The sequence below is a fragment of the Tribolium madens genome, unplaced genomic scaffold (assembly GCF_015345945.1).
Source record: "Tribolium madens isolate multiple individuals breed KSU strain unplaced genomic scaffold, Tmad_KSU_1.1 Scaffold_91;HRSCAF=231;Tcas5.2_LG7, whole genome shotgun sequence".
Lineage (NCBI taxonomy): Eukaryota > Metazoa > Arthropoda > Insecta > Coleoptera > Tenebrionidae > Tribolium > Tribolium madens.
Genome location: NW_025401063.1, coordinates 13,076,168 through 13,103,681, shown reverse-complemented (window position 1 = coordinate 13,103,681; position 27,514 = coordinate 13,076,168). Strand labels below are relative to the sequence as shown.

The following is a 27,514-nucleotide window of genomic DNA, read 5'->3' as shown; positions in this document are numbered from 1 at the left end:
GACGGCGCAAACTTCTCTAATTATTGGGTCTACTCGTAGAGAGAAAGCGAAATGCCACGATAATTATCCGCATTGTTAACATCTCTCTACCAAAAGACAAATTTCGATTATTGCAAAAGCAGGCGATCAAATCGATGCAATTCGTATACCGGAGGGTGCCAGGAGTGGGCTTAGAAGCGGAGTAATTAGTAGCGCACCACTCTAATCGAATCGCTTTTTTGCCAACAACTAAATCGAATTAAGCTCAACATATTTTTTCCACTTAACACCACTCAATGTCCGCACATGGAACTTTTTGGAAACGCATTCAGAAAAAGTATACCTACTCGACTCCCAACAAAAAGTTTTGCCATAAAATCGCTGATTGGCTTCTTCTAATTACTATGTTATTGTAATATAAGCATTAGAAATAGCTGGTTAAGCTAAGGAGGTATTATATTTTGGCCTGTAAAAATAAATAAAAACTAGTAGCAAGTTATGATTGTTATTAATATTATTATAATTAAAAAAAAAACTAAAAAAATATTTTATTTCAAATGTAAACAATTGCAATAATTAATAGTGTGGCTAAAATTAATCGAATGATTTTAATTGTCTTTAGAAGAGGTATTGCATCGAATAAGTTAAATAAAAATTGTAATAATTAATGTTCGCTTTTGGAAGCCGATTAAATATAGGCAAGAATCGACAATAATGAAGCAGGTATGAATGCGATGTGGCTTCGATATGTAGTCGGGGCTTATTTCATTTATATTCATAAAGCAAACCACTGTCGGATCTAATTGGCAGTATAATTTGCTCCATGCAAAGAGTAATTATTGAATTCGTTTGTGGAATGGTCGGAGGGCTTCCGTACAAAAGGTCCGCTATATCGATGCTTTCAATCGAATTTGCCAGAGACGTAATTATGTCTTTAATTAGGTGCATTTTGTGTTGCATTCGGGCTGACTTACCGTCGACGTCCACACCCTCTGCACTTTGACTGGTGTTTTGCTAATGGGTTTTGTGGCCGGCTTTGTTGTCGGTTTACTGGCGGATTGGGATTGTCTCTGGGTTTGTTCCATTATTTGATGTATTAGATCCAGTTGTTGTTTGGTTAGCCCATCGTTGTTGCCACCACTGCCGCCCTGTAACAACGAGCAACCGGTAATTACGACACTTTGTCACTCCAGACGGCTCTATATACTGAGCGTTTCCGCTATCTATACCACTGGACCCTTATAAATCCGGACTGTTGACAGCAATATACTTACTGCATTGTACACCTCACTTATTTATTTAAAATAACTAGGAACCTTTTGTAGAAAATTGTGCACAAGATTAAATAATATTTTTCCATTGAAAATTATAAATATGTAATGTACAGAAGTATAGGTTTTCTGTTTCTTGTTTGAAGACAGTGTATTGTTAAAATTTTACATTATTTTTTTAATTACGGGTGATGTTTTTGGTCATAATGTATATATGTAAGTTTAATGTTTGTTTAGTATAAATTACCTGTTAGGCAAGCCATATCAAATTTAGTTAATTAAATTTTACATACCCTGTAATTGTGGGTTGTTAAGTTAAAATAAACTGGTTTACAATTACCGATTTACACAAAAATTGAATTTCAATGTGGCTGAGGGGAATAATTCACATTTGGAAAGTTTAAACAAGTTTCTTTTATGCAGGCGATTTATAAAATTAGGTACTTTTAGTTCATTAACTTAGTGTTAGGGCATAATGGACACTTTTTACAAAATAAACAGCTGTAGTGAGCTATGAAATTTCTATCCAGAGTTACGAACTAAAATATGATACATTTCATATTGTTTGTAACAGCTGTTACTTGTCTACAACTCGATTTACAAGCAGAAATGGTAAAAGGAAATTCGAAAATGAAAAATTGCAAAATGCACTTGTCAGTTTTTTTTAACTAGTTACATACGTATCTCGTATTTCTAGGCATTTAAATACATGAATCCGACTCTTTAAGTAAACGAATGCACTTTTGAAAGAGTTTATTGCTGTCCATCACAGCGTGTATATGTTTAATAACTTTGTGCTCTATTGATGTACCATACGTACTTTAATTTTTAAAACGGTCATTATTCTCAGGTGAAAAATACGTTTCGTATGTCTGAACATTATTATTGGGATTACAGTAGAATTCCGGCTACCCTGACATTATTTTCTTAAGCATTACAAATTACGACCTTCAGTGAGATTTAGAAGCAGGTGAATTTTTCTTCGGGAAAAACTTAACTCCTCTCCAGGAACAAAGATAAATTCGTGCTAGAGCCTTCGCCGATTCATAAAATACCGAACCAAATTTACATCTTTATTGCTCTATGATTAAGAGGTCTGTGGTGAAATATTCGTTTGGAGGGAGTTGTATATACAGGGTGTGCAAGCGTGATGATGAAATATTAAACATTAAATTTTGTGTAGACAAGGGACTTTAAATTTTAAACCAAGTTCCGGGGAATAATTATTGAATAAACAAACAACGCCGCTGTGACCTACGCAAAATTCGTAGGGGGAAACAAATGTTTGTGTCCGTTGAAGCGTTATTTCTTGGAAATTTAAGCCAGGCGGAAACTGCGGTGTGTTTCAAAAGTGGAAGAATTTTGAAAAGACCGTGATTAACCAACAAACAGCGGACTGAACTTACGCAGTTCTCGAAAAATTTTAACTCAAACAAGCCTTTGAGAGAAAGCAGGCGAAGCGGAAATTTTTACATTATGTCCTTACGACTATTTCCAGTAAATATTCTGTATCTACACGCAAATAGATATTCATATTAAAACAGTATTTAAAATCTATAAAGCTTTAAAGACCGTCATTTTCAAAAGTTTGATATGGGATGTTTGGGTGTTTCACAATGTCGTAAAGTGCGTTTCGTGTAGAATTTTGATTTTTTATACAATTTTAAAAAATTGAAATAGTATATTACATAAAGAGCACGGAAAGTGATAAATAACGCACAAGCGGGAAAGTTTCGCACGAGGCGTTAGCCGAGTGCAGGCAATACCGCGAGTTGGTTAGACGCTTTCCTGCAAGTTTTGTACACTATTTTTCCTACGAGCATAAATAGTTTTTTTCTTACGAACATTTTTTTTTTCATAACGATATATTTTTTATAATGGATACAAAAAAATACGTTGAATGAAAAAATACAAAACATTCGAGTGTGAATACGAAAACAAATCGCACAGGTTTTTGACCTCGTACGATATTGCCAATTTTCGCGCATACAGGGTGAATATAAAGTATGGAACCAAGCGGTTTTATTTTTAATCATTTGCCTCCAGTAAACAATAATTAATATAAATTAAAGTAATATAAAAAATGTGATCGTATTTTCAGAACGAAATTTTGTTTTGTTTTTGAGTTATGCGACTTTTCTTTGTCAAAATGGCAATTTATGTGATTTTTTTTTTTTAATTAAATATAAAGCAGATAGTTGTAATCCTTACAGCATAGCTTTTATGAGAAAAATGATTTTATAGTGGGTTGCCATTTAAAAAAATAAATTTTCTTGTAGAACTCAAAAACAAAAGGAAATTTGGAAAAAATGTATTCTTGTTAAATCATCACATTTTTATAGTACTTTATCACTCATCAATTAGTTTTTTCAAAAAATAAATAGTTTAAGCAAAAAATGTTTGGTTCCATACTTTTTATTTACCTGGTATGTAATTGTGCGTTATGATCTAGTTTCGTATATGGTCGTAGGAAATAAATCTTTACAGTTATTTTTATTTAGAATTGGCTTAGAGGAATTGCATTGTGTATATACACCGCCTCCTTAATCAAATGTATCAATATCCTGCCTGGGCATTTCGTAAAAAATGCATTGGAGCAGTGATTCCGATTTTTTCTTAGTTACGGGGGTTACTAAGGAAAAACCGAATGATTTTGAATTATTAACGAAAAATAACGCCATTAATAAAAGCTGGGAAGAAAGGATACAACAAAACCAGATACGCCAGGGAGAATTGATGTTATGAGGTTGAACCCTTTAAGCTAAAAAACTGGATTTGTCAAAAATTTTCCCCAGATTAAAGCGCCAACGGGAATCAGTTGAAAAATGCCCAGGCGAGAAAAGGATTATTTCTATGAAGACGGCGATGTGTTTATAAAACATACTTGTGAAATATAGGTATAATGAATGACTTTTGGGGACCACATATTAAGGATGTTCAAAAAACGTACAGCGTGTTGAATATTAAAGTTAGTTATAGTAACCACTAATCTCGTGTCCAACTAAGAACAGAACTATGTACCTTCGCCGGCTCCGTGGCCAGGAGCTGCTGCAGCTGACTCTTTCCGTTGGTGGTGGAAGTTGGTGGCGGCGCGTATTGTATACAGCTGGAACCATGGGGTGAGGCGGCGTCTCCCGATGCCGCCCCTTGCGCCGGCGACATGGTCGTCGTCGCCGTGTTAACCGTCGACGAGCTGTGGTGGTTTTCCGTGTGTCTCCGTAAAGACCTAGCATCACAGTAACTTTTGCCACAGCCTTCAGCTTTGCACTCGTACGGTTTCTTGTTGCGGTGCGTCAACATATGACCGTTGCTGAAGATAAAAATTAATCAAAAACTAACATTAACCAAGTCTTCGGCATCCCTCTTCGAAGGATGCAAGACTTTGATCAAGGACTTGGTGACCACTTACAGATGGTCCTGCCGTTTGAACGCTTTCCCACACATGGTACAGACATACTTCCTTTCATCACTGTGGGTCAACTTGTGTTTAGCCAAAGCGGATGCATTCCCAAACACTTTGGCACATACCTGCACGGGAAAAAAGCGGTTCATGTGAGAATGGTTTCATAAAACATCCTGGTTCTACATTTAGAACACGTTAGTCTACATTTTGGAAAAATAATTTGGGTAGAAATCAAAGGCGTTTGTTATTGCTTCTGTCACTACCAGACTGCCTGTTAATACTTTAGTTATGCAAGTCAACGAGTCTTAATAAGCTTGCATAGATGCAGCCAATTCCATTTACAGCGTTGTCCGACCAGATGCTGTGATGAAATGTTATATTACACATTCTCCGAGTTTCGCGGAGCATGTGATTCGCGTTTAATATATTAAAGGGCACTCCAAATATGACAGCGACGCACCAGCCTCGCTCGATCTTTTATTACGTTCATAATAAAGACAATAAAAACAAGAAGAGAGGAAAAAAGCAAATGTAATTTTAGCAGTTCAAAGAATGGGTAAACAAAGCGTTGTTTTTGTTTCGCTTTCATTACGCCGGAGACGCCCTCGAAAAAAAGCAAGTCGTTGCTCTAAAGACGAAATCGCTTATTAAAAATTACGTTGTGAGTAATTTGGCACTTTGGATGCTCACCTGGCACTGTTGGGGACCCTGTCTGTTTGGCGATGCTGCTTTCGGACGTGCCCTTTTCACTGTCAGCTTCACTACTTCCGACGAATTGTTGGTGGCCTTCTTTTCATCTGTTGTTGTCGTTACTGAAAAATAATCAAGTCTTAATTGCAGAAACAATCACTAGATTTTTGTTTTTACGTTGAATCTTCTTTGTCTACTGTTGCAAAGGGTGATTTCAACTTATCATACTTAAATAATCAAAATTGTTGAGAAAAAAGAAAGATCCAAAAATTATAGTCAACCAAAAACATCGTAGCTAATATGAATATGCACTGTTATTTTCGAACATAATTGCTGAATTACAACTATAATAATATTCATAACAAGGCCTTTGTTCTATTAGATTTAATAGCCTAATGTTATTCTATGGCCTAATGTACTGTGAATAAGCAAATATGTATGTAAAGTCCATTTTTTTTAATACAATTGTCAATGTCAAAATTACCTCAAAAACCAGACTGTACTACCCTAAAATCTTTTTTTTAGGAACAGTTGTATATTAGAATCTCCCTAGATTAGGTTTGAGGTTATATTAGTAATTTTCAAATGTCAGAAAAGTTTCAAGTGGAAGCAAATTTTTTACCAAAAGACAAGAAATAAAGGCGATAAGGACACGGAAACATGCAACTCCTAACCGGGAAAAATTTATTTAATGGGTAATTTAAATTTTTACTCATTTTCAGAATCTGATTCAAAATTTTTAGACCACCAATCGTCTTCAGAATCTGATTCTGATTATTATTGGAGGAATATAATAAAATACTGGATTAGTCGTGCAATTTATTGGATGCCGTTCTTTTTTAGGAGTTTTTACACAACCAAAATTATCAAATTCATGAAGAATTTTAACATGGTTGGTTTTTTGTCTGCATATATTCACAAAATCTAATCATAGCTATTTTTCTTGTTATGTTAAGGTCCAGATCCTTGCTTTCAGAAACTCATTTTTGTAAACGACTCTTCTTGAGATAAAACACAATTTCACAATAATTTATTCGAACAATTATTATAATTCAATTAACTCGTACGAGAGCTAGGCTAAGACTGACTCGTTATCATATTAATTTCCTCAAAAACGGCAAGATTCACAAAAAAAACCTTTGTAATAGTTCCGTTCTAAAAGGCCTCTGTTCGGGGCAGCGTAGGTATTCCTGTTATCCGCAACGTCACAGAAATAATTCTAATACCAACCAATTCCATCTTCAACATTTTCTGTGCTCTTTAAGTTGTACTTTCAATTTTAAATTTAAAAGTAATTGCGGCTTCAGTAGCGCAAGCGCCTTCGTAACAAAAGGGCTGACATTCAATTGACATTCAATTGACATTTTACGTTGCCAACGTAATAACCTCAAATAACAAGTGGTTGAAACCAAGATGACAACACTTTGACAATTGTTTTTTTAAAAAAATGGACTTTATACATTTTAAAAATGAAAGAAAAATTATTTACAAAATTTTAGGCTAGCTTTTTTTTGGAAATATGAAATAAAAGAGTTTCAAATTACACAGTTATTTGGATGTTTTAACATAAGTTAAACAACTGACAACAATTAAAACACATTTTATAACTATCAATAATTGATATATTAATGTATAGTGTGCCACAGAAGCAATAGTAACGGAGTATATTTTTATAACAATTTCAGTGTCGGCGGGAATGAAAACAGTACTACATCTTATGTATAGTAGTTAACATTACTAGCATGGCAAAAGGGTTTTCATTGGCGGACAGAAAGATACGAATGGCAAATCGAAAACAAGCCAGCCTTCTGGAGTCATAAAAACCTATTACCTTGCGTGCATTATTGGTAAATACTTCTATAAAAACTATTTAAAATGCTAGAAATTCTGACATTTGAAAAAAAAATTGTATGAGCTTTAGACATAACTACTGACTAGCCAGTTTATAAGTGACATACTTTAATGGCTAGCCTGTTAAGGGAAAATAGATACAGTGATAAATTGACGTTTACAAGAAAAGAACAAATAAATTAGTTTTCATGGCCGAAGCCAGTTCTTGAGTATGGAAAGGGCAGATGGTTTTAATGAAAAGACTAAGAAAATTTAAACGGAAATAGGTTATTGTTATGGTGGATTTATGCTTCCATATTTAACATTTATCATTTAAGATTTAATTTGAGAATTAACATTTGACTAAATTTTCGAATTTATACTTCTAAATTAACCAAAAAGTAGTTAAATAACTACTTAAGGATACACCGATGTAAATCTCTTTTATCCACAATCACTCTATAAAGAGACTTTATTCCACACTTTAGATGCGTATAAAGTAACACTTTATCCACAAGTGGAATAAAGTAACTTTATTCCACTGTTAGTAACCAGCGCACCGCGTAACAGCTTACTACTTTTAACCGAAAGCACATTTGGTGTGACGTTTAAATGTCAGTTTAACAACACTTAAGAAAATTAACTGTTCTCGCGGTTAAACATTCTTGCGTAGATAAAACGCTATCTAACACACTTTTACAATAAACAACTATTACACAAACATTTGCTAAATTAGTTACTATTCTGACAATCTATAAACTATGTTCTATAACAGTTTCGACGAGTGCAGCATCTTCCATATTAATTCTTATTATTTCAGAGAAAAGTTTTACTTTTCAAGTGCGATTAATGTCAGTAATGACAAGGTTCTGACAGTCACAGATTTTATCAATTTTATTTGTCATTTAACGTAAAAAATAAAAAGTTGGGAACTCTTAAATAAAATTAAATCTTAAATACTAAAGCTTAAATTTTAAATGATAGTATAAATGTTACCATTGAAAATGCATAATAACTTTGGTAAAAATTTTTCAAAAATTAGGTCAAAATTTTAACAACATAATCGGCGTTTTTCTGCTGATTTAGACGAGGGGTTTAGTTATTTTTTGTGTAGACGGCTATTTTCTAGTGCTTAACAATATAATAGTTTCGCTTAATTTTAAATTGAGAAAATATGTGTAAAAATTATTTTTTATGTTGAGGTAATTTTATTAATACTAGTTGAGTCTCCACCTTCTAAATGGCCTACATTTTAAATTTCATAAAAATCCGTTAGCAAATAACAGACAAGTTAGACCCAAAAATCTTTCTTGGGACCCCTGTATATTTTTTTGTAATGTGTGTCAGTACATTATTTTATAAAATTTGATAGGAAATGTAAAAATGCAAAACAGAAACCGGTACACGCAAGCCATGCTGATGAAGTTATTAAAACAAATCAAACAAGAACACTCCATTTTATGTTTACTGTGACTGCGAATCAGTCAACATAACTGACCGGAAACAAACGCCTGGATCCGGCGTCCATGAAACCTATTTTAAATTGCACATTTAAGGGTCGAATGTTTAGTTCAGTGACTTCGATTCGGTTGTTGTTGCAATTAGGGCGGTCGCCATGCAGATTTATCGACATTTCCCTCCGATCGTTGGTTATGTTTTATCGTTTCTGTTATTGCCACGATCCATTATCCATTTTTCATTCGGATTTTTTTAACGGTTTGTTTACTTTATTGTAATGGAGATGATCAAAGCTCTGGGCAATATTTAACCCTTTACAAGCGAGTAAATAATTGTTAATGTAATTGTTGCATATTTGGTTACATCCAAGGGGCTTTACGTTAGGCCAGAGGCAAAATATGATTCACAGGGGCATAATTAACAGTTGAGTCAATAATTGGAAAATAATTCTCGCTATTACAGAGAATGCTGATATAGAAATCGTAAATAATCTTTTACTAGTAGAAATTAATTATTTATGACAGGAGACAGCAAGGAAACGATTAAATTAAACTCGCCTAAATCCCCTTTCATCTTATATTTGGAACCCTTGCTCTAATAAATCACTAAAATTGAGACAGAAAAATGAATAGAAAAAGAAATTAACCTCAATCTGGCATTAAAAGTAAAAATTGTTTGGACCCATTTATTATCAAGATGATAAGATCCGCTCCGACTTAATAAATTACTTACAGCCTCCGCACTTTTCTATTTTTTTCTTTGAGTTGAGTTTTCTCAAAAATAAGAAAATTTTCCAGTTTTCAACTACCAGCTCGCCTTAATGAACCAAAGAAACAACTCATCATCAATCATGCCGTTTATACCTCGTTTCACTTCGCCCTCTATAGATCAAACGCTAAGGTAAAAAACAGAGAGCATCTCCTTAATTATTGATTTTCAACAAAAAAATACACTTAATGAATTTAATACGCCATTCTTTTTTATTTCAAGATTTCGAAAGAAACAAAATGGTGAAGAAACTGCTTGATTTTACTGTAATTTTAACATGATAAAAATAAATTGTAATTTGGTGATTCATAAAGGTGGATTTAATAATTATAGAAATTATTCATGAAAGCACAGATATGATTTTGTTATTTTTTTACTGCATATTTTTCACTCCAGTACACTTTGAATAATTTTGTGTCTGCATCATAGAACTTACACTCAATAATAATAGATAACATATTTTATTTTAGAGATATTATTTATTTTTTAATATTGCAGATGCATGTTTTAATGTCTCTTACTAATACAACACAAAATTAGCTTCCTTAATTAGTAAATACAAAATTATTATCAAAACCAAAAAGTTGGAATTGCCTTAAATTGAAAGTTGATACAAAATTGGTACGGTCCTTTTGAATCACCATGTATATCAGTGATTAACATTATCAAATACACGTAAATTTTAATACGATACAATCTTTCGATTGCTTAATACGTTTATAAAAGAGACAAATTTGAGCAAAAAATATTTATAGTGTGTTTAGTTTTCGTTGTCACTCGGTATTTTCTATATATTCCAGCACTCAGCAGGTTGTTGTGATAAGAGGTAGTATAAAAATTGAGTTATGAGATGAAGTCTTCTGTTGACAATTCCCAGTGGAAATAAGTTGTTTGCGCTAACTCCAGCACTCCATTACTCGTCGCGATAGAAACGACGTGTGTCAATATCAATAAATGCTCGGATCCCGCATACATTGCTGATGTAAGTAAATTAGAAGAGAAGTTTATCTCGCTAAAAACCGGCGGGCCCGAATCAACAAACCGCAGCTTTTCTCTTTTATTTCATTCAACGGCTTGATAAAATACTGTGGATTGGAAAGGAGCGACGGCAGCGGCGCAACCGCCACATTTTCAATTTGTATCGACGCTTGTTATGTCGAAGAATCACGGAAGGGGCGGCGATGATGAACGGATCGTTTCGTTAATCTCACCACCTGAATGATAGTCACGTGAGAGGTTGGTATGGCAACAAGATCCGAATTCGGCGTGAAATTGTGGTAAATTAATTAAAATCTGTTGGAGCTGCGTAGGGTTACATCAAATATTCTTACCGAGTATTCAAGTCTACGTTTACCTCAAGCAAAGACAATAAACGACACAATTATGCTGCACTATAGAGATAAACAAAAAATAAAAACTAATTATGAAGATAACTTACTTTAATTTTAGAATATCATCATTTTCAACTTTAAGTATGTATTGTAATTTACGAGATAGTTTTAAGATTGGATGCGTAATACGTTTTGGATTACGTTTATTTTACATTTTTTAATCAAATAACTTGGCGGATAATACTTAAAAACTACACTGAACTGAGGGTTTTCCAATTTTTTTAAAATAATTTCATTATCATTAAACTTGATTTGAAGGAATAAACGGAATACAAAGCATATTGCATATTAGTTATTATTGTCAAAGGAAAGTTTTAAAGTAAATGTTTGAAGACACACATTGATCCATAATTATTTTGCATTCAAAGTTTTAAATCTCAGAGCGCAACTTTATAAAACTATTACTTTAATAATGTTGGTTTTCAGATTAAGAAAACTTTCAACCCGGCGCATCCACCACTTTTCCATTATCGCATTATGTTTTTTTTCTATTTCCCATCATAACTCTTTCGAACATGAAACGCCACTCGGACGTCGTGATTTTTTTTAATGAAGAAACTGTTCGTTTATTTTAAACTGAATTTAAACTTTATGAATAATGAATTAGATGTTGGTTGTATTCAGTTCAGCCAGATCGAAACTATTGCTTTTTATATTACTAGGAATTTTTTGTTGGTGTTATTTACGTTTCTATTCTTCTTTCGTTAAAAACAATGCTCCCGATGTATAAATTTATTATTCGTTGCATTACTCGCGGGAACTAAAACTCATGACAACAAGGCGAGATATTGATTTATATTGTCGGTCTGCTCCTAACAATATTTATGGCCGTTTTTTCATCGAACATTATTCACAAAATAAAGCACATATTGCGAGCAGCTCATCCATATGCAATGTGCCCTATCGATACACCCTCGAATTTTCTTTCCCCGGATGATTTATCAGCACAACTTAATTATCCATCTGCAACGCACACGTTTGAGAGGTCGGATCTGGCTTTTTCCCCAATTCTTTTTATTCTGGTTGTTGTCGCCAAAGTGTGAATCAAAGCGATTTGAATTGCAAACTGTATTTTTTCGCTTTTTCCCATAAAAAATATAACAACTTTTTGAATGTGAACATCGAGGGCCTCCGGCTTTATATTTTTTTGCGAGCATCGTTGAAAATTTTCTTCTCCTACAAACTTCTAACGCAATACACAACTTGCAAAACAGCAGCGAAACTCACAAGTTGCAATATTCTTCTAATGAATATTTCATTGTTTGTCTTATTGCTCCCGTTTGAAAAAATGCGACGAGTTTTGCTAGTTGGCCATTATTACCGTTCCCATTTACAATAATTTGGTTTAAATTAATGGTTTGATATTGGTTACGTTACGTTTTGTGCAAATTGTTTAATCGCCAAAACAAATAGGTAATATAATGCCAGAGAATTGCCGCAAAGAATGTAATCAAAAATTCTTTTGCGATAAATTGCTTTTAGAATTTGTTCCATTACGTATACCATTTGAAAATATGTAATTAATTTCAAATTAGTCTAAAAAACATTCAACAATTTTGGAAATTGTACGCATTTTGATTTCTGTTTATTGTTCTGAAAATGTTTTAACAAAGTACACTGTTTGTTTGTAAGAATCATCGTATTTTGGTGCATCTAATTTGAAACATAGATTCTGGGAGTTGGAATTATATGAGTATTACAGATTTTCTTCATTAGCGTCTTTTCTAACATAGCATAACTTATTCTAAAACTAGATAAAATTTTCTGTATACTTAAATATTTAATTACAAATTTGAAGAAGCAGGTATACAAACTCAATATAAATAAAATATGAAATTATACAGTGATTCAAAAATGTCGGACCAACTGTCGAATGGTGATAGCAGACTTTCAGCTAAGCATAAAAATTCAGATTTTTGTTTCAAGCTTTTTTTTTGAATAAAAAAACAACATCAATTTACATATTATAATGTAGGCATCTTAGATTTTTTTTGTTTCCGGTGTTAAATTTAATTTATTGTTGATGAGTTTGTTAAATGTTTTCTACACAATGTTTTCTACAAAACACAAATTGCTGATTTTTTAACAGGTCTCTGTTTAATGTTGCAAGATGTGCCATTTTCGCTAACTAAATTTAAGAATACATAATCGGAATGGCCAAAAACTTAATCCAAAATCTAATCTTTGAAGATTTATATCTCGAAAAAAAAGGCTCAAACAATTTTTCTTCGTGGGAACTTAAACTCAGTTGCTAAAGAGATGGCCGACACTTTATATATGTATATTTCTTTCTCAAAATAGTGACAACGTGCATGCAAATTATGAATTGCAGTGTATTTTCGCAAATGATGAAGGTAAATGAAGAAATAACTGATATGAATTTTAATATACAGTAATAATTCGACATTCCCAATGAACACTATGGTAACTCAAAAATTACAGTTTTGAGAAAAATTACATTGAATCTTTGATTGTTAATAAAAAATCAAGAAACTGTTTAATATGATTGAAAATTGGTAAGGGTCTAAGTTTTGGTAATAATATTGTTACTTCAAAGAAATTTTTTCACATTGTTTTTGTATTTTGGGCCCTACATTAGCCATTCCACTCAAAAACCAATTTTATGAGTTACTATAGTTTTAGTTGGAAAACTCGAATTATTTAATTAATTATATTTCTATAATGTATGAAATACATTTTAGACCTTTGTTATTACACATGAATATTAAATGCTTTTAAAACTATATATTTTTAATAATATGTATATGTATTATTGATTTGTTGGAAATTATTTTTGTAATTAATATTTGCAATATCCCGTAAATTCAGCTTTTACATCAAAGGCTTTATATCGAAGAGTATCATTCAAAATTAATAATTTCTCTAAATATTTAATTATTCATAAAATCAAACCTGACAATACAATTGAGTGATATAGGTATTTTTAAGCTATTTGATCAGCTGCTAATTAAAATGTGTCAAAGTGAAACATTATTACTATTGAAAATACTAGTATGTAATAATTTTAAAAGGTATAACACACCTAAAAGTTCTGTCCTAGCATTGGCTTAAGTGCTTTGTCTAACCTCTAATAAGTTACGAGTATTTATCGCGTAAGTGTAAAGTTTTTTAAATTTAGGTTTTTCAGTTTTTTGTACTTGTTTTTTGGAAAATGCAAATGTTTGCACATCCATTCGTACATGTCCACCCCTTCGAAACAATAAATCAGTGATCATGTAATGCCAAGGGTCAAGAATTAGGTCATCCTCCGACAACAACTGTTGTCCATTAACTCTCGGTTGATTTAAACCCTCCCAAAATAAAAAGATTAATATCGTTTGTACTAAACAAATACGGTAAAAAAAACATGCTCTGTAATGTTTTCAATGAAAACATCACGATTTCGACATCACTGAGTGAAATTCTAAAGAGTTCTAAAGGCGTGCGCTAGTCCATCCATTTCATCCCGACTGCGTCATTATTCCAGTCAGGAAGTGACATGGCTGGTGTTTTATTTCCGTCGGCCAGCGTCATTAGTGTTCGAGCTGAGTCGAATGTGAAATCTCGGAGTTATTCAATTGGTTTCCTGAAAGAAGCGCTCTCCTGATTTAGGAGATTGTTTCGCACCGAATAAAAAAATTGACCAATTTGCGGTTCGGTCCTTTTAAGGGAGAGAAAATGAGCCGAGCTGTGCGTATCAAATAAAATCTTATATTCATGACGGAAGAGGCCTCGCGAGACCCGAACACTAAAGGGGAGTTCCTACCCAGACATTCCGAATTCATTTGGTGAATCCAAAGAAGTGTCTAACGGTTGCCTTTATATCCATGGAAGGGTGTTTTCCTTTAACGATGATGCTGACTAGAAACCACCGTGAATGTGTATTACTTTACCAAAACATAAACATTGATTGTTGTTACCACACACGCTAATTATAAGACGCACAAATGAATGTTTTAAATAACCTTCAATGACAAATCGTAAAATATAAAAACGTTTTATGTTGCTGGAAACAGTTTTGTTATCTTTTTAAATAAGAGAACAATTTTAATGTAATAAAACTATTAAACTCCCTTAGTTAGAGAAAAAAAAGTTCAAAACTTAAAAAAGGAAAAAGTATTTCCAAATTTCGCCAAACAAAAGCTTTAAGCAAATTCAATAAACATGCAAAAAGGATGTAAAACATATTTATACGTTTTGCAAACATACTAACGCATCCAGGTAGGTAATCCACGAGTGCGTCACTAAATCCCTAATCCTCCTTTTTAGTCGTAAAATAGAAGCAAAGACGAGCTGCATATAAACGCTAAATAAATTATTGTTTGTTTCTTGAGCCACCCTTGAAATTCTCATTAGACGAGATCTAAATTTCGAGATCACTCACAATATGAGTGGAAATCGGATTTCTACGATCTGCAGACTCTTACCGATCCGTAATTAACCAAGTAACCGTAACGTGGAAGAAGTGATTTTTTTGCTGGTTCTTTTTGGCGGAATTGCGGTGATTTTTACATGGCTGACGTTTTAATTTAATTACGATTGGTGAGCTATTGAGACACACAAAGTTTGCACGATTCCATCAGTTCATTAACGAGCTATATCTCTGTGCAGTGCAGACACAATCGCCATTGTTTGCCTTTATTAATGGAGCGCGTCCGGCTTTCTCGACAAGGAAAGTGACTAACCTGCATCGCTGTCCGTTGGGACTCCCAGACTGTTGGAGTTGTCGTTGATAAAGGCCTCAGCTGAGTTCGTGAAAGTCTGCGGGGACAAAGTCAGGTCCGGGCCACTCGACGAGTCGAACAGGTCGAAGGTGGCTGTAACAGCTTCGTTCCCGCCTGAAATGCAGAATTTCCGTTGGGATTCGACTGAACTAAAGATTGCTCATTTGAATATCGACAGATTCGGGAGGAAAAGATCACTTTTTGGAGCTGATAAACTGCTCTGGTTTGCTCACACATGTGGTTCCAGCGTTCAAAGTGGCTCTCATTATGTCAAAATAAGTTGGAACAAGACCAACTGATTATGTTAGACAAAGTGATGAAGAGTTTATAAAGAGACCCAACAAACAAATGTTGAGGCAAATAACGTTAAGCTATTAATCAGATCATTATAGCAAGGCAGAATTGGAATATAGAACTTGAAAACTTTATACCAGTTCTATATAGTACTTCAACAAAAAAAGTTTTGTAATCGTATGTGGTTTTAATATCTTTTGGAAGACGTAACTCCTCCAGTAACCTACTCATTTTTACGTTTCGGAAAAGTCTGCTATTATCCAGTGTTTTTTTTAATTTTTTTATGACTTATTATACAGGGTGTTTCACATAATTTTACGAGACTTGCGCCTGTAAGATGCAATCAATAATACATATTCCGATACGAACTCGATTACAAATTTTGAAAAATTGGATAATCTTTTCTAGTTTGTTCACCCTTTTAAAAATTACAACGTTTTCAGTTAGTTAGCGATTAAGGATAGATAAACTAGAATCATATTCATGCCGTCTATTGATAGATAAAATGACAATTGTTTCTGAAAAACTGCAGTTTGTGATTATTAATAAAACAGTGATTAGTTTGACAACTACTGTCTTGGGTTTACAAAATTTAAATAATTAAATGTGTATTTTTTGTAACTATTGTTTTGTGACTTTGTATATCTGGGTGCGTACATTAGGCGCAAGACTCGTAAAGTTGTGTGAAACATCATATAGAGAACTTTAGGTAGACTGAATTTGTTTTTTTTTACACGTATGTGTAGTGTCATAGTCGTAGTCATATTTGGTATACGAAAAAAGTTAAAAATAATGAAGTTCAATTATACTAAAAAATATTTTTTTTTATTCTTATTACAGTTTAAGAGGTAACACAAAATAGTCAAAATAGTAGGAGGGAACTCAAAATTCAAGGTATATTTGGTGTGTCTAATTTTATTAAATGTTAGATAACGCTTCATGTTAGCTCTTAGCAAACAAATCAAACCACAAATTCTTATAATTAATATATGCAGAGGTTTTAATTGTTCAAAATAAATGGTTACAGAGAAGTTCCTCAATTTATTTAAAACCAAAATAGTTATTTCCGAATGAACATATTTGGATTATTTCCAGAAATGTTCTTCCGATAAGCTTTTTCTGAAGTACATAACAGAGAAGTTAAATAGAGCTTAAATGTAGCCATTCCTAGTCATTGTGCTGTAATATGAAAACGGTTATTCCGGAAACTCTGTTAATTGCGCTATTAAATTGAACGAAACGTTTGCCGAAGAAAAACCGTGGTGGTTCGGTCATGAATAATAATAAATATGGAAGGACCATAGGCACGTAGCGCTCGTAACTGGTTAGTTGTGTTTTCGGTAAGTTATGCGGTTGCAGTTGGTATAAATGAGCGACCGAGCTGCAATAGGACGTGCAAGAAACGACTCGCGAGACCACTCCATCATAGTTGGTCGTGTCCGGTCAAAATTGCTCCTATACATCACGTCCTGTGTCTCTTGCAGTTGCCTGACTGAATGTTTAAGTACCTCCTGAAAAACTGAAGAAATCGATGTATATATTGCATCCCTTTATGAGGTACTCAAATGGATAAATCACTCTGCTGGAGAAAATTAATAAAGACGGACGTAAAATAATTGCAAGAGCAGCAGAATTCAGACGAACATTTCATATTTACAGTCGATCTTTAAAACTGGAACTTTCTATCTTGGCTCGTTTCGCGTAGGAAGGCGCGAATACGAGAGTTCTCAGAATGCCTTAAATGGATATTAAATTGGCTCGGAATAGTTGGTTCCGCTCGGTATATCCGTCGATTTCCTCTAATCTTATTTACGGAGTAATTGAATGGCAAAATCATTCCGTTTATTAAAATTTTATATTATGCCCGCTATTGATGTTGCTAGAGCATAATTTGAACGATTCTATTCAGTCGTAGAACATGCGACGCAATTATATGACTGTTTTATCTCGTCATTTGACTAGATTTATCAACGACGAGACGAAAATCGAAATTAACAATTACGCGGTTTCTGCTTTGTGAGCGTGGAAACATGGGTGGAGGTCTTTCATCAAAAGCTATTTAACGCTGCGGTTCCTCTTCGGTTCGTTTTATTGAAACAAAACGAATTTTCTTCTTTGAAATTTTCATTTGAAATAAAAACGATAAAGTAGGTGGTTTACTTAACTGCCGCTGCTTATGACAATGACTTTAGACAGTATCGTATTCTGAACTTGTAAAACTACGATAAATGAATGACAACAAGAGAGAATAATATTGCAGATAATAATTAAATTAATTTCAAATAGAACAAACATAAAAGAAAAAAGTATACCTACAATTTCCTTGAATTACATATAATGATTGTTTAAAATAACCATTTAGTCCTATATTCCGTTTGGCTTATCGCACTAAAGATGCGCAATAAATTAAAAAGCTTTTATTTAAAATAAAAAAAAATAAAAGCTTTGTTTATTCATGAGCTCTATCAATGTAAAAATTGTTGTAAATATTCTTTTCCTCCGTGAAAAGCATAGACATAAAAAGTTTTAGTGAAGATTCTGTACAATTGCGTGCATTAAATTTTGGTAGGTAATGTCATTTTGAAACGTCATCTTTAAAAAAAAAAAAGAAATTACCCTGTGTAATTTTGTCTGCTGTCAACGTTCTTTCAAAAATAAATTTGAATGTCAAAATACCACGCTAAAAACTAACTGACAAACATTTTATTGTGGTGCCAATCTCTTACTTCAACAAAGTGAAAATAATTATCATGATGGAGAGAAAATTTTCTGAAGTTAATCAGCTCCTAAGAAGTTCCAGCAATTTCAAGACAATTATTTGCCATCCTCACGTTTATTTCATAGGAGAGCATGCAATGACACTGACTACCAAAATTAAATGTTCCCAATTGTACATAAAAATTTAATTGGTTGAGGGTTAAGTGACGACGGCGAATTTGAAAGTGTAAATCTTTAAAATTTTCAAAAATTTCATTATTTACTAGTTACACAAAATTTTACTTTTAATTCGAAGTTACACAGGGTTACACAGACTTAAAAATATCGAGGGCACCATGACAATACCTTGTAACTGGTATTTTTGCAGTTTTCTTTTTATTATTTTAACAATGTACTTTCACCAGCAATAATTTGAATAATACTTACAAACTAAATGTTTACTCATTACTGTCTTAATGTTATGCTATTAACAAACTCATTCTAACATCGTTTTTCCCGAATTCTGTCATTTTTCATTTACCTGTAGGTATTATACGTATGCATACAACTTGTTTCATTTCTCGTTCCGACTTTAAAAAATGTAATAAATCTCTAAGCCCTAGCCGTTATCTTCACCTTGATTTTTGTTCTTCTGTCAAGAGGATTATTACAGTTCCTTCCTTTGCGTCACAGATCTCGGTTTACACTTTTTTATATCGTTTTCAATATCCTGAATATATCACGTTTCATATTCGCTTTGAGAAATATGGAGACATTAAGGAAACTTAGTAGATTAAACTCCAAGGCGGTTATATCAAAGTTGTCATTTCCCATTAATGGAGAAGTTATTTTATGATGGATTACAATCCCATAAGTTGAATAAGTAAGTAAGCCTTTGACCGGGTTTCACCTTTGATAATAAAACTTGAGCAAGTTTAGTGTTGAAGGATAACAATAAAAAAAGGGACGGGAATCAACACAATCGTTCTCGGCGAGAAGATATGAAAATGCAAATATGGTTTCCACCTCAATTATTTTCAGAGTTCGGAAAAAAGCTAACTGAATAAAAGGAAGGATCGGAAAGTCAAATCCTGCAGTGAGCCGTAAATTACCCATAATGCATTTTTCGCAGTGGAGAGAGAACGGAATTAAAATATTCAGGCGATTATTTAGGACGTTTCCAGGACTGATTGTGATTTGTGGAATCGATAATGGAGTTTGGTTGTATTGGCGCCCCTATATTTTATTTTAATTTTGAAAAAACCTGATTATTGTCCGACGCATAAACGTCTGGATTTATGGAATTACTCTCTAGTTAATGTGGCAGCCAAAATGAGCAAAATTCGTTCAAAACAAATTATATTGGAATGTAATTTATTTTCGAACCGTAAAATATGGAATTTTTAAAATTTCCTACACTTCGATAAATTACAGAATATGCCAGTTATTTCTCTAGAGAAATAAAAAATTAACGCAGTGTGTTTTGTTCAAACTTCATTTTTCCGCGACAGAGACAGTAATCGATAATCGGTAAAGTTTTGCATACCAAAGCAAAAGTTTCGGCAGTAAGTAAAATTATCGAATACTGCAAGGTCCTCATTACAGATTCCTGGAGGGCTTTGCAAAGTTTATAGAAGCGCGCGGTAAGAAGTAGCTCAACTCGACTCGGGGGATGGAATGGGTCAATTTACAATCTAAAACCGAACCTTTCCCTACTTTCCTCTTTCATTACGCTACAATTTTTACTCACACATGTAATTAGTTCCCTGCCCCTACTCCTTAAACTCCATCCACTGTATAATATCTAACTCGATACTTTGACTTCCATCGAGATAAGACTCGTACAATCAAATTATAACATCATCGGCAAACCTGCCAGATAGGAATTTTCAATAAACTGGGCTCGGAGACGACCACAATCTACATAGAAAAGCTATTGCGCTAAATGGCCTCGTTTCAAGATGATCCAACCAAATTTACGTTATTGGACTTACCGGTCTACATATTCCCATTCAAATAAGGTATGAACTTGCCAGCTAATGAAACTACGGCTTTCGGTTCTTACATCACACACTCTCACCATGGGTTTGCCTTCTTGTAATTAGCGAAAAATATATACACGGTGGATTACAAAAAACGTCCCAAGCCCCAATTTCATCATTTTTGAAGATATGACAATACAACAACTTATTGTGAGCAATTTACACTGTTTGAGCGTCTATCCCCCCTATCTATTTAGATTTTTCATCTCTATCCCGATTATTTATCTTCTACTTTCGCCATAGGTTTCTAAAACAAGTACTAGTGGATAAAAGAAAAATAACTTTTTCCATGCTTGAAGTTAAAGTGTTGAAATAAGAAATGTGTACTGAGGAGACTTCAATAAATTGGACTTTGTTTTAAAATAGATATTTTTTTCAACGTTACGCCAAAGGTTCTCCTAAAATACCCTGCAGAAAGACATTATAGTTTTTGTAGCTCTAGCGAGTTGCTCTTCAAGCACACTCGCAACGCAGCGATCCTCTGAATAAAGATATTTGGAATTGTGAGTTGTTCACTCTGGAGAAGCATTTCGCCATGAGGGCCACAAAGACCCTCATGTCTGCATGCCAACATCACATTCCGGTGAGAAGACAAGGCATCCCCGTCTGTACCTATTCTTGGTTGCTACGCGACTCGACGCTGTAAAATGAGTCCCTTTGATTGCAGGAAACGAGTATTGGTCGAGTGGTATAATGTCGTCGTTATATTTGCGTGTATGTAGGTGTTGGAATCAAATCGGAATGTTAGTAGAGACCGCTTTTGCACATTTCACATTAACAGTTGGAAATTGCCCTATTCGAAATCGCCAACTTCCACATAATAGTTGGAAAAGTTTCGTGGGGTGGAACTTGAGCCAGATTAGTATGCAAGAGATCGACCAGGGGCGCCACCTGACGCTAATTAGGAGTCTCGTGTTCGAGGGCGGCTGCAGTTTGTTTTTGCCCGACCCTAAATAGGTCAAAGCGGCTAAAACATTTACCAAGACAAACAGCCGGCCAATAACAAGATCTGCAAGCTGAAAACATCATGATCCGTGTACGAATTACATCATGCAGATGGTGCTCAACAGAGCGAGAGACAAGGTTTTCATTACGCGCTAAGCCTCGACGAAGCGATCTTGGCAAGTGATAATCCCAGAGCGTCCGACTCAGAGAAAGACCCTAAAGACAAATCTGAGACGGAAATTGGCTCAAGAAAGTTGCTTTTTTGATAACATTCACTTAAAATTGATAATGTGTTGATTGGAACGCACAACTGATACCTGTGAACAGTGTGAACTACTCTAATACAAAACCACAAAAGGTAAAAAATACAAATTTGGAAGCTTGTGTTTGGAATGTTGTGACTCTAAAATAACGTCTCACAGTATATTCCCTAAATTCTGATTATTTCCATATGCTCTGCCTAAAAAACTAATTTCTGCGAAGCAAACTATAAACTACTTTACTTCTTTTTCAGGATTCTGTGTATTCATAACCTACTTCGCTTCATAATTTCTTATATTTATTTTGAAATTTCTTTTTTTTTTTTAATTGTTTCTTTCTATGTAATTTACATTTGCAAAAAATATTTCAAAAGATAAATGTTCTCGATTATATAGTATGTATTATTAGTAAAGTAAAAATACTCACAAAAGAGTGACTTTCCTAGCGGGTCTTTTGCAAATATAGTAGAGTATCCAAAAGTGGTGTAAAAAATCTATCGGTGTTTTTTAGTCTTTTAAGTTATTTTCTCCATTATGACCAACAAAGAGTACATTCTTAAGTAAAATTTTTTGGAAGTGGCTCTCCATGGACATTTTCCCTTTCAATGTAACAAACAATGGCGTTTCCACAAAAACCATCTTGATATAGTGGCAACGTACGTATGTATAAGAATAGAACGGAAGAAAAGAAATCCACAAGCAAATCGATTCCCAGTTCTATTATGACCGGTAAGAAATGCAATTTCGTTATATTACAAAAACATACCATTCAACCCCTGAATTATAGTGATATCCTTTAACCAATTCCCGATGCTCTATGCGGAAAACCTATGTGTAATAATAAGGCCATTTCGACCTTCATAAAAATACCTGCGGTTTTCGACGTGTGAGTTATGCTCAACCCCTCTGTTTATTGGCGCGTAAAATTTCATTACGCACTTCACATAAACGCTTATACTTTATAGTTGGTAATAAATATGAAACGATAAATTAAAATTTTAGAACTGAAATTGTAAGTGCACACCTGTTCGGAGATGGTTTTGTTGTTAGGGCGCTAAAAGTTAATTTTCGCTTCGATATTTGCGTGACGATGCCACAAGAATTACTGAAGAGAATATTGAAGCTGGTTTTTTTTTTGATTGTATATTAATAAGAAAATTTCCTAAATTATGTTAAGAATTTCAATTGCGGTTTGGAGCATCATTACTTCTTCTCCCCGACGTTTTTATTAAACGGAATTCTAAATAAACTACCAAATAAGAATTGTAGCCGACAGGCATTTTCAAAAGTAAATACCACCCACCCACCTAACAATAATCCGAGTGTGTGTTAAGAGCTTATTTCCAGCTGATTTGGACATGTTCGGTGGCGCATGTGAATGTCTTATTCTCGGAGATAACTTTTTTAAACATAAATTTTAAAAGTGCGCTGAAAAGACGTGCTCAACTGCGAAAGCAAAAGTTCACCTTATTATCTATCCTGCTTCCGTTCTCTTACTTCCACTCCATTCCCACGTATCCTCAGATGCCCCTATTCAATATTTTCCTTTGTATTTTCACGCCAGGCACGTATTCTTTAAAAGTACATTCGTGATTGTTGATTTAACACTTTTGCCTCAACTTCGAGCTTTTTTAACTTGCTTTGCTCTTGAGTAAATATTTTTTAAATCCCAAGGTGTATTGTTTTAAAATTCCGATAACGTACGAATCCTTCAACCAGGAGATTTTTCTTTTCCCACGCACTGACCCACAAAAACAAACACAAAACCACAAAAATCAAATAATTTTTTCAATGTTTTTGCAATAAAAACCAAGAGCGGAAGTTTAGATTGCCAACTTCAGAACTGTTTGTTCTCTTGGTGCACTTGAACTGTTTCAATGTTATTGTCATAAAAACGAGTGTCAATAAAAGAGTTTTATTTTTCGCCTCACATTAATTTCTAACGGAAGTTATATCCACACGTCAATAACTATCACTCTGCACAAGTGAAGCTATTTAGCTAACGATCCACAATCAACAATCTCTATTTCCTTCAATATGTAATGACAGTATTATTTACATTATGTCGATAATAATAAGTGTTTTGTATAGGGTGTTCCGTTTTAATGTCACAAATTTAAACAGGCAATAAGATATTCAATTATAAGACAAAAGTTTTCTATGAACTCGTATCAAAAAAGCCAAACTAGTATTAAGGTACTTTTTACCCTTTAACTCCTTGATTATAAATTCCACATTTGATCTTTGAATTCGTTTAGACGTATAAAAGTTATGAGCTGTATCAAATTTTGTAATTTTGTCTACAATGGTTTCTGAAATATTGGGAAAATCCATTAATAAATTCTCCTCTTACATGATGTAGCTAAAAATCTATCACCTGTTTAAATGTGTAACATTAAAAACGGAACATCCTGTACATCTAATTTTTAGTATTGAATATTATTTTGTTACACTGTTAATTACCTTTTCCTTAAAAAACTTTGACTTCGTAGCTTCTGAATATAATGTAGGTATATATTGGCCACTGAGCAAAGAAATAAATCCGATTTCTTATATCCCAGAATTAATTTAATGGCTTAAAAATAACTTAGTTTAGAAAAAACTTATTTGATTTGTTTTAATTTACCTTAATGTTTGTATTCTCTGTGTTAATTTTTAAGATCAGATAAATAAATTTTGTTGATGTTAATATTAATAGTTTCATATTGTCTCATCCGTCCTATCTATATAAAATATTTTTGCAAAAATGCTATAAATTATGGCAAGTTTTCTCATTGGACCACAGCTGTGGCTTAGATCGGCCGATTTGCAAGTCTAAAGAAACTGCAACTTGAAGCATTTTAATAAATGTCGCTCGGCTTATTTGTGGCCCCCTGAAAACTTCCTTTTTTTTCTTTATTGAAACTTACTGCCTTTAATATATTTCTAAATAGAGGCTTTTGCATTTCATTTACTTAGAAACTGAAATCATCGACTTGGGTATGTGCACTTCGTACCCTCTCCCAACCATGTAATTATCTTGTTTCATTCTCTTTGAATATTATCGCCACCTGATCCACGTATGGTTATCGAGCCTTTATCTATCAAGAGAGTGTTAAAATCAACAGATCGACTTACATACCCTCCAAAATGTAAATATCCGAATATGATACCTAACGTTACTCCCTACGGGAGCTTTACACGACAATTTCCGTAATTTTCATTAACATAAAGCTCTCTGTGTGATGTGTCTGGTAATGTGATTTTCGACAGCGACGATTTTTAATACACGAATTTTAGGGTCGTTTTACGATTTTAAAGTAATAAAATTATAATGGAAAAGCTAAACAATTAGAACTGACCGTAATAAAATTTAAATTTAAAGCTCTGCATTGCGAGCGTTACAATTTTGGTAATATCGAATTCTGTTATTAGGCTCATTTTGCATATGGTACGGTTCGATAAATTCGCAATAAATCACCAGAATCGTCGCGGTTCCCCAACAAAAAGCGAGTTTCAGTCAGCCTTGGAAGTTTATTTACAGAGGGAGGATGATATTTCCCAGTCAATTCGATTAAACGAAAAGCCGTATATTCGAATATTCGTTTTGCTTACAATATAATAATTGAACGATATTCGCAAACACCACTCAATGCAGTCATAACTCTGGTCGTTATATGTATAGACAGGAGTCGTGTCCAATTAAACGTTCAGGGACGTGACTTGTAATCTGCAAAGCTCGTAAACGAAGCTTTTTCAGTATGATGTTCTAAAAGCATAGCCGTCCAAGACTATCAGTATAAGTGGTTGCCTAAATTAGAAAATAAATCGTTGCCTACCTCTTTAGAAACACGCCCGAATGTACAACAACAACCAGCTGCCGGACTGTTTATCAATTCACTTTTTTTTAATTTCACTAGCTGTATTTCAGGGGTCTAAATTGTTCTTTTAAACAATACCAATAATAGTTTTTGAAGAACTAGCCCCAGTTAGTTAACTAGTATAACTAGTGTATGCTTAAACATTCACCGAATGTAAAAATCATTGTTATCATCTCTTAAAATATCTAACTACATTAAACTTACCCTGTGTGTACATATTGCTCTAAGTTTTCTGGCACAAAATTGAGTAGTTGATCAGTGACAAAAATTTTTGGTATTAAAAGAGAACGTTTCACGTAACATGTCGGTATTGGGTCAAAATATTTAGATAATAATTCGCATATTGAACTACTGTCGCTTAAATTTCTTCATAAGACCGATGTTAAAACATCTAGACGTTAATATTTTCATTTGTGTATTAGAGAGGTGGTTGATTTTGTCCTTACGAATACAAGCCCCACCAGCATGTAGATTTTCTGCTCTATCGAATGGGGTTGGTTTCATATTCGTATTTCAGTTAGGAGCCAAAATACTGACAATTGTTAATACAAATTGTCAATTGTTTATAAATTATTTAGTAAGATCAATATTATTGTCGCAAAAGACAGACAACAATGTAAGTTAATTAAAAGCTTTTAAAAATGATTTGCCAAAATACTATTATGAAAAAAACCTGTCACCAGCTTCCCTTTTGATATCTTTAATATTGATCCACTTCAAGATACATAATTTTTTGTTTTTAATTCAACATTGAGCTCGTTGAAATTTTCAATAAACCTGCTTAGTTGTGCAATAATTTGATTAAAACAGAGTTCCAAATTTTTATTTCGATAGTTACTACAGAAAAAACACCAAATCAAAAAAAAGTCAAAGTAAATTGAAAACAAAAATAAAAAATGATTAAAATATTTTCACAAAAATTAAAGGTTTACACTATTTAAAACCTACCAATCAATTAAAAATCGAAGACAACATTTATTAACAATAAAAATGGTGGATGCGCCGGGATAATCTGTAATAAAACCTATTTATTATTTAGTGTAATTAGCTAACTTAAACCAAACAAATTGAAATAACATTTCAAAAGTCGGTTTACAGAACATTTATTTGCAACTAAATTTTTATTCGCAATTAACTTAACGTTTGACAATGCAAAGCAAATGTCAACTAATTGAACTTATGGTTTAGTCCTGAAATACAGGATGTCCCAGTGGTATTTACTTTCACTTGGATAACAAAGTAGCAAGACTTTAAAATCCTCCAATTCAGAAGAACAGCTCGAGGTGCTGCTACAAAATGATATCGATTGCTAGGTTTTAGAAATAATATTAATCTGATTGTAAGTTACAAAAAAAAAATGTCTGGCTTACTGTAATTTTGACACTTTTAATTTTACCTTACTGTCAATATTAAACTTTGTAATAAATTATTCATGTTTTTAACAGCTATAAGTCTTTCCATACCCATCGCCCATTCTTCTTTTACACAAAAATCACATATTTTTAACTATTTCAGAAAAGAGAGTTTTTTAAGATAGGAGAATCAAATTCAACAATGCAAAATGAAGTTTTGTTACAGTCATAATGGAGCGAACCGGATTGTTTTAAGTTGACCATGTTAGGTACTAATTCCCACCTGCACAATTTTTGGTTAATTTTAAAGTAAAGATGGGGTAATATTATTTAACGTTATAAGCGAGGCGAGTAACAGGCGAGTTCGATAAAGACACTTTACTGACGTGTTGCACACAAAATCTTGTTGCTAACTGTAAAAATTCATTAAAAAAATGGTGAAAAAAATATTGTATGTTATCACGTTTTATTATGACAAATTAAACAGATATAAAAATAGCAGCAATATAAAACAATTTCTAACAATTATAACTGTTATAAGCAATGTTGA

General features: G+C 33.3%; 1 protein-coding gene across 6 annotated transcripts in view; it reads right to left on the bottom strand.

Annotated features, from left to right (window-relative positions):
• Window positions 1–27,514, bottom strand: part of LOC123012213 — a 161,709-nt gene that overhangs the window by 10,630 nt on the left and 123,565 nt on the right. For 5 of the 6 annotated variants that reach the window (XM_044410088.1, XM_044410089.1, XM_044410086.1 and 2 more), the window contains exons 4-8: window positions 15,476–15,628; window positions 5,344–5,465; window positions 4,660–4,778; window positions 4,272–4,560; window positions 954–1,127 (exon numbers count right to left, since the gene is read on the bottom strand). In XM_044410088.1, coding sequence (XP_044266023.1) covers window positions 954–1,127; window positions 4,272–4,560; window positions 4,660–4,778; window positions 5,344–5,465; window positions 15,476–15,628 — 857 coding nt within the window. The remainder of the gene's footprint in view (window positions 1–953; window positions 1,128–4,271; window positions 4,561–4,659; window positions 4,779–5,343; window positions 5,466–15,475; window positions 15,629–27,514) is intronic. The other variant, XM_044410091.1, reaches the window with a different exon arrangement.